Source organism: Hippocampus bargibanti, linkage group LG18, assembly GCF_051943395.1.
Source record: "Hippocampus bargibanti isolate YZ-2025 linkage group LG18, ASM5194339v1, whole genome shotgun sequence".
In the NCBI taxonomy this organism is placed as follows: domain Eukaryota; kingdom Metazoa; phylum Chordata; class Actinopteri; order Syngnathiformes; family Syngnathidae; genus Hippocampus; species Hippocampus bargibanti.
Window position 1 is genome coordinate 15,061,421 of NC_142751.1, and position 12,929 is coordinate 15,074,349.

The 12,929-nt window shown below is 37.9% G+C and overlaps 1 protein-coding gene across 1 annotated transcript in view; it reads left to right on the top strand.

The window, feature by feature from the left end:
• Nucleotides 1-12,929, top strand: part of LOC148884906 (chondroitin sulfate proteoglycan 4-like) — a 36,735-nt gene that overhangs the window by 12,827 nt on the left and 10,979 nt on the right. The window contains exon 2 of the mRNA XM_089019775.1: nt 11,440-11,610. Within this exon, the coding sequence (XP_088875901.1) occupies nt 11,547-11,610 (64 nt within the window). The 5' untranslated portion in view covers nt 11,440-11,546. The remainder of the gene's footprint in view (nt 1-11,439; nt 11,611-12,929) is intronic.

Sequence of the window (12,929 nt, forward strand, 5' to 3'; positions counted from 1 at the left end):
TTTTTTGTGCGGGTGAGCAGCGGCAGCCATTCGATCAATATGTACATATTGCATTGTATTTTGGACAGCCACCCTCATTTCAAGCTCATATAACTCCAGACTCATATAATTGGTGCTATCTAATCAACTGTTAATCACGTGCAGATCCATCAAGAATCTAATGAGAAGCTAATTTTAGCCCCAATTTTTTTGGGGGGGGCTTTAGGGACAACACAAAAAGTCAACCCAGCATTTTATAACTAATTTAGGATGTGATGTGATTTTTCTCTTAATATTACTTGCAAACTGTTGATAAAAATGGCGGCCTTTTCATTGCAAGGTTTTTCTTTTGCACCTTTTTTTTTCATTTTTGCAAATCACTAACGAAACAAATGATGTCATCTGCCCCGCCACCAGCGCGCCTTGGTGAGTGCGGGTGGGATCACAATGACAGCTGGCTGAGATCATTACGATGTGGGAAGGGGTGCCCGGGTGGGGTGGGGGGGGGACCCCCCTTACAATTGGGTAAAGGTGGGGGGGGGGGGCGGCATTACAGTGGAATTCCTTTCTTGTGAAGAATGCATTCACTCCAGCTGCACTTTGGTGTTTATTTTCATTGCAGCGGGTGACAAGAGAGCAGATAGTCCCAATCGCATGGAAGGGGGGGGGGGGGGGGGGTCTTTCGGTGGCCTAGAGGAAGGCGGGTGACTCACAGGCTTCCAGTAACAGTCCTGTCTCAGCTACTGAAAGCCCCCCCGACCCATCCTGATTTCAGACAATACATGGCCAATCATCAGTGGCTCTTTTTTTCTCACTTTGCAGCAGAGAAACAGCAGAAGGGAGTCGTAAAAAAAAAAAAAAAAAAAACGCATGTAGTGGTGTTAAACATACGGCCCGTGGCCCAGAACCGGCCCCTCAGGAGGTTTGATCAATCCCGCTATTCACTATCTAGCCGGCTGACTATCTAGCTAGGTATCTGTTGGCTATCGATTGGCTGGCTAGCGAGCGTTCTCATTTAAAACGGATTATTTTCTTACAGACAGTTTATTTTAGGTGTGACAACCGACGTCTCCGGACAAGTTGTGTCCATAATTTGTAAAATGGCTTCAAATGACTTCTACTGAGCATATTTTACAAAGATTCCACCGCATATAGCTAGATTTTACGTTTTAAGAGTCTTGTTTTTGTGTTGGTGACGAGTCCATACGTGACGTCACTAAAGGAACGCCCCTGACCGAAAAAAGGACACATTGTAGCAGTCCTTCCATCACGTCAATGTGTTTTGGTGTACTTGTTTGGTCTAAAAACGTCGTGCATTTGATTAAAAATATCATACTGCGTGTTTTGGTTATTTTAGATGCTATAAAACGTTTTTCTGATGTCAGTTAGGGAACAAAAAAGTGACGTCGGTTGTCCTTTAATGACTACCCACAATCACGATAATACACAGGCGGACTCTTTAAAAGTCATCGTTATCTATCCTGGATGTCAAATGTTATTGTTTTTTTGCAGTTAGGACAAGAAGAACTCTAAACTTTTTTTTTGTTTTTCCACAGAGGATGTAAGACATAGTGTACTTTGTATGTTTGCCAATGTAGGTCATGCATGCTAACGTCGATGTGCATTTGTGCCAAGTTGCCCTCCACCTTTAGAGGATATCTGTGTGTGTGACATGGAAGTGAAGGGCATATGCAGGAAATGGGACCTCGGACCACCCCCCCCTCTCCGCCCCCGACGCCCCCCTGCTGTTATCCATCAAAAGCAAACATGAGCGCAGATCCACAAAAACCAGGTGGAGGAGTATAAACTCAAAGAGGAAGAAAAAGGTGATCTGTCACAATCCACAAAGTGGGAACAAACGTTTTGTTTCCGTAAATAAACATGCTTCAATGTTGGTTTTCAAGTCAAATGTTGTTTTTATTAAAATCTATCATGTCAGTTGGCATGGTAACAAAAATAAAAAAAAAGGCCATGAGTTGCAATTGTAGTTGCACAAAGTGAGAAAGAGAATGTCTGCCGCTAATTGAAAAAGCTAGCTAGCTAGCTAATAGATACATAATAGCTAGCTAGAAACCTAGCCAGCTAAACAATAGCCAACTAGATATTTACTCCGTAGCAGTTGTTTATTTTTGTATTTGAAATGGATATCTAAAATAATTTATAATAATAATAAGTAAAAAAATAAAAATAAGAAATGTATAATTATTATCATTATTTTCATTATTATGATTATCATACAGAGTGAGAGGATGTTTGCTGCTATTTAATAATAATAATAATAATAATAATAATAATAATAATAATAATAATTAAATAAATACAAATAAATGTGTAATTATTATCATTATTATCATTATTATTATTATCATACAGAGTAAGAAAGAGGATGTTTGCTGCTATTTAATAATTAAATAAATACAAATAATAAATGTATAATTATTATCATTATTATCATTATACACAAGTACACAGATAGAAAGCTAGCTGGCTATCTAGTAGATAGCCAACAGATAACGTGCCAGATAGCTAGCCACCTAGACAGCTATATAGCTGTCTAGCTAGATAGTTGGCTAATACACTGAATGTCACTAAAATACACAGATTGAAAGCTAGCTAGCCAGCTACCCCTCCATGACCCCACCTTCTAAAATGTGACTGTGAGCAAAATTTACGCGACAAGTTAATGTCAAGCCATTCGTTTTCCACCACTTATCCTGTTTTGGTTTGTGTGGTGAGGTGGAGGCCATCCCAACTGACATTGTTTCAAGGGCGCGGCACCCTAGTCAATCACGGGGCGCTCAAACCTTGGATTTCATCGGAACAGAAGACATTTTCCCACATGTGTTTGCAAGATTTTATTACAGTCCACTGAAACCAAGGCTGAAGTTTTTTGGCTGTAATTCTTCAAGGTATTTTTGGCGCTAACATCAAAAGGAGACCACAACCTACAGTCAAGCGGAATGGCGGCGTTGGCAAAAATCACACGTCGGGGTTATTTTTCCTAAGCTCCATTTGCCGAGGGGAAGTATGAACGGTTGAAAATAGCAATCGGTTGTCGCAAAGGACTTTTAAATGGTGGTACAGTGATACCTCGGTTTACGAACCCCTTGGCTCACGAACTTTTCGGTTTACGAACGTTAAATTTATGAAAATTTTACCTTGGCATACAAACTATTTTTTTACACACGGAGTGCCACAATGAGCGACGTGTCGTTCGCAAACGAGCCCGTTCTCCTAACAAGAAAACTTGTTTTTGTCAGCAAAACAGAACACAATTGATGAGGAACTAGGTCAAATGATCGCAGAGAAAGCACCTACAAGGGATCATTCCTCAAGATGGTGAAAAAAGAAGGTTACGTTCCTCATCAGGTGTTTCATGCTGATTTCATGCCACACCATTCCATCAAGCCATCAACGACCATCACAAAGGTCAATAAAATGAATTTATTTTCCAGTACAGTTTATTTCTTTAATTATAATATCATAGCACATTTATTATACATAAAATAAGGTATATTTTGTGTAGTTTTAAGAGAAAATTGTGTTTTATGGGGACCTGGGAACGGATTATTCTCATTTTAATTGTTTCCTATAGTAAATTATTTTTTGGAAGACACACTTTTTGCCTTACACACTCTGTCTGACCCTATTTTAATTTTTTTTTTTTTATTCTACACCTGGCACTGCAAAGCGCTAGCAGGCCGGCAACGCATACAACAATTTTGGCCAGCCAGCCAGCATCTCACGCTCGCACAGCAATCGACCGTGTGATGGCACCAGAGGGGTGCAGTTTACGAGTCATTTAGCCTCTGAGTCTTTATTCAACATTTTGAATTGATTTCGACTTACGACCATTTTGACTTACGACCGTTTGGTCGGAACGGAACTCGGTCGTAAGTCGGATTTTACCTGTATTTAAATCAAGATTATCACATATACCGACTTGACACACATATACCACATTCTACTATATCGAGTTACACCTACATTTGCACATTTTTTTCCTTCCTCGGGGCATCAGAACACAAATGGGTGTCTAATGAGTCCCGGATTGTTGTTGTTTTTGTTTTGTTTTTTTTGTGTCACATTAATCACTGTCACCCAACTTGATTGTCTTGTAACAAACAGCAGCTGAAGCAACATTCTTATCATTCCTGTTCCTTCACAGAACAACACCATTTCTATACGCTTGACGGTGACATCATCCAAACATCCCAGACTCAAAAAGAGGAATGCATAAGGAACTCCATCTGCATCCGCTACTTTCTATTCATCCTAAAACAGAATGTGTGGAAAAACAAAGTTGTTTTTAGGCGCTGGTATTGTTCCTGCACTTGAAGTATTCAGTGTATGAGGCCATCCCCTGAAAATTGTTTTTGCGGCTCATTTCGCTGCAGGTGCGCCATCGTGGAAATGAGGGAGGGAGGGCTTTGAATGTGACACAAACAGGAAACCGGCTTTGTGTTCCTTTGCTGCTCTGCGGTGATTCCGATCTTAGGCTGCACTTTTCAAGGCTTTTTTTCTCCCCTTTTTTCTTTTTGGTTTTCAACGCAGTGCCTCTTGCCAAGCGCTTGCGTAATGTGCACCAGGGCGGGATGTTTATTTCCTAAAGTCTTTTTATTATTTATTATTATCTATTATCACGGAATCGATTCTTATGAATTATTATGAATAATTATTTTTAAGTAGTAATTAGTAATGATGATGATGATTATTATTATTATTATTATTATTATTATTATTATTATTATTATTATTATTATTATCTGTGGCGACCTCTGAAGGGATAAGGCAAAAGGAAAATATTATTATTTTAAATCATTATATATTATCTATTATTATCAATTATTATCAATTATTCTCTATTATCATTGATTGTTTTTAATTAATAATAATAATAATAAAAATAATATTTGTATTGTTTATTTTTGCTATGTCTATTCATTTGCTATCTGTTAGCTGGCTAGCTAGCTATCTATTTGCTATATAGCTACAGTATCTAGCTAGCTATCTTATTCGCTATCTATATACTCGCTATCTAGCTGACAAGCATGCTATCTACCTGTATTAGCTAGCTAGCTACCTAGCTATTAGCTATTTAGCCTGCTTTCTATCTATTTGAGTTACTTCCGGGTCGAGTGAACACTGGCCCGTGTGGCTGCCGCTGCTCACCCACTGCAAAACTGATCCTGTGACTGTAAAGTGACCTTGAGAGTTTTGAAAGGCGCTTAGAAATGAAATGTATTATTATTATTATTATTATTATTATTATTATTATTATTATTGTGTTACCGTTTATAATCCTCGTACAAGTCAATGCGTAGACGTTTTGTGCACGTATGTTCAAGTGGGGGGGGGGGGGGGGGGGGTTGGGGGGCCCCCCCCCCCCCCCCCCCCCCCCCCCCCCCCCCCCGCACAGTGTGGGAACATGTCTGAGGTCTGTACAGGAAAGACATTGGAAGTGTTGTGACAGAGGGAGACAGATCAGGCGTGGGGGAGGCGGGGTTGTAGGGGGGTACGCTTAGGGGTGTGGTGGGGGGCTTTCAGGGAAAGGAGGAAACCAAAGGAGAACACCCTGGACTTTTTTTTTTTTTTTACTCTCCAAACAAAACCCCTCCCTCTATCCCTCGGAAGCCCCCCCCCCCCTCTCCGTCCGCCCTAAACAAGTACAAAAAAAAAGTCCCTCCACGACAATAAGTGCACCGCAGCGTAACCCACCAACAAATAGTGCGTCACTAACGAGTGACGACAAACATTCCGGCCTGTCTGTGTTTGCTTGTTAGCCTCCCAATTGCCGCCACTTTGTCTTCTTCCGATGACAGTTTGTTATGGCGGCGGGGGGGGGGGGGTTCTTGTTGAGTTCCTTTGCAGATGCTTTTTTACAGAATGTCCTGTAACTGATCCTCAAAGAAAATAGACACGTTTTGTAGTTTAAAGGCCTCAAGCGGGTAACAAATACAGTGATACCTTGGCTTACGAACTTAATTGATTCCCAGACAGTGTGTAAGGCGAAAAGTGTGTATCCCAAAAATTAATTTCCCATCGGAAAGCATTAAAATGAGAATAATCCGTTCCTAGGTCCCCATAAAACATAATTTTGTAATTTTCTAAGCCTTAAAACTAGACAAAATATATCTTATTTTATGTATGATAAATGTGCTTTGGTCTTATAATGAAAGAAATAAACTTTACTGTATAATAAAGTGGTTTTATTGACCTTTGTGACCAATCACGTGGCTTTAACCAAAGACTGGGGGCGGGGAATAGAGGACAAAAATGAGTCGGCTGCCATTTTCTTGTTAGGAGAAAAGGCTCATTTGCGAACGACTCATCACTCATTGTGGAGCTCTGTGTGTATTCCGAAAAATAGTTTGTATGTCAAGGTAAAACTTTCATAAATTTAACGTTCGTAAGCCGAAAAGTTCGTAAGCCAAGGGTTTGTAAACCGAGATATCACTATACAGATAACATCCGACTTACGACCAGCTCGACTTACGGCCACCTGTACTTACGACCGCGACCCCCAGACCCTATTTTTAAAAATTTTAATTCTACACCTGGCACCGCAACGCGCTAGTAGGTTCAATTTTGGCCAGGCACTCCCGGCATGACCATTCAGTGTCGGATCATTGTTTGTTTCACTTTGTCAGGTTTGTTTCGTGTTATGTTTTATTCATGGTTTTGTTTGCTACTTTGGACCTTTGTGTTCTGACGACTTTGTTGTTTGAGATTTTGTTCTTTTATTTTACTTTAATACAATTTGTTGAATACACCCTGCCTCTACTGTCGCGCCTTATAATGGGGTGTGCCTTATATTTGAAAAACTTGTCATTCATCGAACGTGCGCCTTATACTCCGATGCTCCTTCTACACCGGAAAATACGGTAATTCCAAATATTTCACAAAATCGAAAGGTAACATACTGCGCAATCCGTGCATCGGTGAATTGTGAAAGCCGTCTTTTTTTTAGGAAGTGTTAGCACATTAGCATGCTGACACGGTTCCCATGAATGAGAGCAAAACAACGCGACTCAGTTTGGGATGCGGACAATGGCCGATTCATTTTTTTTTTTTTTTGACATGATGACTAAAATAAAGTCTCAACCCCTGACCCTGTTTATATGTTGCTTTTTTTCTCGCTGACCTATGACTCCTAATTAGTTCAACAGTGCCTCTTTCTTGCAAGCCCCGCCCCCCACTGGCCTGGTGTGTATTTAAAGGGCTGTTGTTTGAAAAAGGCTTGGTTGTTAGCACGATTTGGAATTGAATTCATTGTAAATAAATAATACGACATACCAAAATAAACAATTTAACAGGGGTACATTTTCTTTTAAAAACAAAAAAAAAACATTTGAGTCATCAAAGTCCGATTTGTTTTATTTATTTTTTTTTCAAGGAAGAAAAAAATATATTTAATGTTTAAATAGTTACTGTCATGAGAAAAGGACCCATGGACATCATATTATGGGTCCTTCCTGGTTTGTTGACATCATGTTGCTCACTTGAGCTATCGAGCTTGCTATCTGGCTATCTAGCTAGCTATCTAGCTGGCTAAATAGCTCTCTAGCTAGCAAACTAACTAGCTATTAGTTATCTTAGGCGCTTAAAATGTAATGTATTATTATTATTATTATCTATTAGCTTGTTAATCTCGCTCTCTAGCTAGCTAGCTAGTTCTCTTGCTAACTATCTATTAGTTATCTATTAGCTAGTTAATCTCACTATCTAGCTGGTTATCCAGCTAGGAATCGAGCTTGCTATCTGGCTATCTAGCTGGCTAGATAGCTCTCTAGCTAGTGAAAAAAATGGATGTGTGTTCAAATTTTTAACAGAATTCAACTGCAACATTTAATCTGTGATTTATTTTCATACTTTATGAGTGGGCGGGAACAACAGAGATAATGACGTATATACAACACGCATTCCTTGTACATTCTTAGTGCTTAAAAAAGCTGAAAGTTTTCCTTTGAGTTCAATTGCAATAATTATGCAAGATTTATGTTGCAAGGGGGGGGGGGGGGGATACTGTACAGTATATCAAATATCTGAGACATTTGCCGAAACATGGCGCCTCATGTACTTAAAAAACACACTGAACAAAGCGCATAGTGTAGGAATCTATCTGTGCCTTTTTTCTGACCTCTTTCTGCCACCCCCCACCCACCCTCAGTCTAAAATATAGGCCTTTTCTTTCTTTCTTTCCGCTCTTACGCAACCACTTCATAAATAGAAAATGGTTGTGTCACTCAATGACAGTATTTATGCTGGAAATGCTGCGGCCAAGGTTTACACAAGAGCCCACGCATGCTTTCAGCCATATTCCATGACGTTTTTTGTTTTTTTTCCACTTCTTTCGAGAGTGATTCATTCATTTTTGTTGCACAGGTGGCCCTTTTTTTCTTGTTGCTGTTTATTTTTTTTCTTTTGCAGCTCAGCAAAAAAGCTGTACACAGCTTCTTTCCGTCTTTTTTTCCTTAAACAATGCTAAACAACATAGACAGGCTAACAGTTAGCATCTATGTGGGAGCGTTTTAGTTCATTATGCAATGCACAATGGAACAAAAACAGGGCATCAACACATGTAGACAGGCAATATTACAATAATTATCAGCATATATTTTGGATTCTTCTTTTTAGGACGACGTAAACATTCAAAACAGTCATGTTATTTGTTATTTAGAATTCATGTTTATTCACATGCTACAAGCTAACGGACATTAGCATGGAAAGTGAATATTTTGTTTTTTTTTTTACTTCAAGATGGCGCCACAAGAGTGGCTGCCTCTGCAGCAGCTCCTGTATTTTGTTTTTCTACTTCTATGGTCTGCTTAATCTCATCGCACTTCATAAAAACCTGACAACACACGGCAGTTGCTCCTTTTAACACCTCTTAAAACTTTTTTTCATTTATTTTTATTGCTAGAAAAGCACAATTATCAGCGGAATTCCCCTTAGAAATGGCTTTCCAATGCTGAGAAAGCACTTACAGAGATACCTTGGTTTACGAACCCCTTGGCTAACGAAGTTTTCGGTTTACGAACATTACATTTATGAAAATTTTACCTTGGCATACAAACTATTTTTTGGGATACACACGGAGCTGCCACAATGAGTGATGTGTCGTTCGCCAACGAGCCCGTTCTCCTAACAAGAAAATGGCTTGGACATCAAGCCATCAACGACCATCAAAAATGTAAATAAAACGACTTTATTATACAGTCCAGTTTATTTCTTTAATTATAATACCATAGCACATTTATGATACATAAAAAAAGGTATATTGTGTGTAGCTTTAAGGGTTATTTAGTAGAAAATTATGTTTTATGGGGACATCGGAACGGATTATTCTCATTTTAATGGTTTCCTATGGGAAATTAATTTTTGGGTTACACACTTTACACACTCTGTCTGGGAACCAATTAAGTTTGTAAGCCATGGTATCACTGTATTCAGAACACAAAAAAATGGGTTGGGGCGGGGGGGTGGAAATGAAAAAGTAATTGTATTTAGCGTTTTGTCTTTGCGGCCTTTAAGGACAAGACGTTAATCCTCGCAGTGTGGGAGCCTGACTCATTAAAACACACTAGCGTGCCCGTCATCACACAACTGTGACCTCATTTTTTTTTGGGTGGGGGGGCTTGTGACCTCTCCGTTTAAGAAAGCAGGCGGCGCCCTCTATTATTCAACATCATGGCAACTCAAGTTGGGAAGTGTTTGAGGGGGTTAGTTCTCTTCTCATGCGCGAGCTGAGTGGAATGTGAAGAAGAAAAGTGTCCTTTCAGGGATTTAGAATGGGACATCCCTACGATGTAGCTCAAACTGCGCCAATGTGTGTCGTTTGGGATAAACGGTACATTTTACAAATCTCAACACCTGAAATTGATGATTTTTAGGCTAGCTTAATGCTAACGCTGAATCCAAAACACCACAAGGCGGCTCACATTAATTAGCGTAGACTGTAGAGTAATTATAAACCTTTTAAAAATGTTTTTTGTAACATTTTTAACAGCAACACATGCACACAGCAAGATTATCGTTAAGATGTTAGCTTATCTATTTGCTAGCTATTAGCTATCTATTCGCTAGCTATTAGCTCGCAAATAGCTAGCTATTAAAATAATAGCTAGCTAATAAAACTTCTCCTCTGACTGAAAAGTGACCTTAAGAGGTTTGAAATGCGCTTATAAATGAAATTTATTTTTATTATTATTATTATTATTATTATTATTATTATTGTCACTATTGTTACTGTCACTACCGTTTCTACTAGCCTGGCTATGGCCATGTTGTTAGCATGAGGCTGGCAACATTTCATGATGCAAAATTAAATTAAACACACAGTATTTCTAGATTTAGTTTTAAATTGTCAAAACAATAACAGTGACCACAAATCGGTTGCTTACTTTGATTTCTTTTTGGGGAAAGATTTGCCCACGATGTGCCAAACTGCAGCTTGTTGTCAAGCTAGCTGACGCCATCTAGTGCTTGTATCTCAAATCACTGCTAGCAAAGAACAGCAAACGTTAATGAGTTGCTTGCAAATCATTAATCACCAAATCTGGATGGATTTTGATCTCAGCGAGGTGCGCCGACGCCAAATACGCACAACTAAAGTTGCCCAAATTTCTCAGTGTAATGCTTCTACACCGCAGAAATGTATAACTTCAATCATAACCATATACGGTAGTTCAATAAATGATACTCTGGTGAGCTCTTGTTAAATTTTGTACGAGTACCTAATGGTGCGGCTGGTGTTGAAGATTATTAATCTCACACAGATACAAAAGGAAAAATGGCATCCTGGGAGTGTTTATTTATATTCGCAGTTATTTGGCACAATGGCGAGGTGGTTGGAGGCTTTCCCAGTTAACATTGGGTGGGACTGAGTCATTGCTAGCCAACTGTTACCTATTTTTATAAAAACCAGCAAATGGTGTGTGTATATATATATATATATATATATATATATATATATATATATATATATATATATATATATATATATATATATATATATATATATATATATATATATATATAACTGAAATAGATAGAAAGCTAGCTAGTTAGCTAATTGATAGCTAGCTAGATAGCCAGCCAGATAGTTATATAGCTAATTGAAATCTAGCTAGATAGCTAGCTCGTCAGCTAGATAGCTAATAGAAGCAAATAGATAGCTGGCTACATAGCTCGCTAGATGGCTAGCTAGATAGCTAGATAACACGTGAAGAGCGTTAGTTGAATGTGGAATTATTTTTTGTTGTTTGTCTTTATTATTATTATTATTATTATTATTATTATTATTATTATTATTATTATTATTATTATTATTATAAAACGAGATGTATGTGATGGCGTTTCCACATCACTATCGCCCCATGTGGTCATATGTGGTACTACATCCGCTGTCAGTCGGGAGGGTTCCAGACATACTTTGCTTTGTTTGTTTTCTCTCCACAGTAAGTAATCCAAATCCATCAGACTGAAGAGATATCAGTGATGGACAACAGTACGAGGAAGGAATATGTGGCGTTTATTTTGAACTAAGTGGATTTTTGAAAGTAACAATGGAAAGGATTGCGGCTCAGCTGATTCTGCTCCTGCTAATTTCCATGGGACAAGGTTATGCAGGTAAGGTAAGGCGGGTAGGGAAGTGTTTTGTCTGTCTGACCTTTTATTCCGTTTTTGGATTGTGAAAATATGGAAAATATTGCATATATATATATATTTCTTTTTGTATTCTGTGATCAATATTTATTTGTACCGCCCTTGCAATGCAGGTCGAATGCCTTTTGGCAATTGATATTTTGACCATGATTATAGTCCTTCTCCAACATATAATGCCATTGTAATAATAATAATAATAATAATAATAATAATACATTTATCAGATCATTTTTATTATTTTTATTAATGATAATAATGATAATGATACTAATGATAAAAATAATACAAATAATAACAATAATAATACTACTAATAATAATAACAACAACAATAATCATGATAATAATAATAAAGGATAATAATAAAAGTAAGAATAAAAGTAATAATAAAGGTAATGGTAAAAATAATAATAATAATTATAATAATTATAATAATAATGATACTACTACTACTAATAATAATAGTAATAATAATAGTAAAAATACAAATACAAATACATTGTATTAAGAATTGTAAACATTTAATGAACAAGTTGCTATTCATTTTTTTTATGATTGAGCCAAAAACTTGGAGACATTGGAGTTGTGCATGTTGGTACATTCCTAATACGCTAATCCATATCATAGAAGCAGATTAGCCAGAGACCGAGAGACAGACAGACAGGAGTTTTATCAGCTTTATGACAAGCACGCTTACTCTGTAATGTCAGACCAGCATTTTTATATGATTTACTGATTGTCCAGGAGAAATCAGGATTTATTATCATCGGTTAGGAAATGTGCATTATGTTCCATGTCAATCAGTTTGTCAGGCATCTTTTTCAAAGTCTTTTAATCCACAAGCAGAATGAGGACGCGCAGGAGAGAATACAACTGAATGGATGTCAAGTCAACCATAAAAGTACATGTAAATATATACTGAATATGAACAATGCAAGTGCATAAATGTAACATATTGTTAGTGTACATAGTGTTCAAGTTAAGCCGTCAGATTCGCCATCTCATCTTTAAAACCTATTAATGAGTCTAATTCAGGCCACAACATCTATTTGCTAATGGTCCAACCTCTCATTCAGGTCAACGGTGAAGTCTAATTAGCGTCAGAAAATATTTGGATGGCCCACACTGGAGTGCATTAGTCGCCATTATTGAATTTGGAATGCAGGTACAAAGTGCACAGTGTCGCACGGCGTTGACAGGCTAATCAATAGCCCAATCGTTTCAGCGGTCTACGCAGGGCATTAGCATAGTTTATTTATTTATTTGTATGTACAGTATATGTGT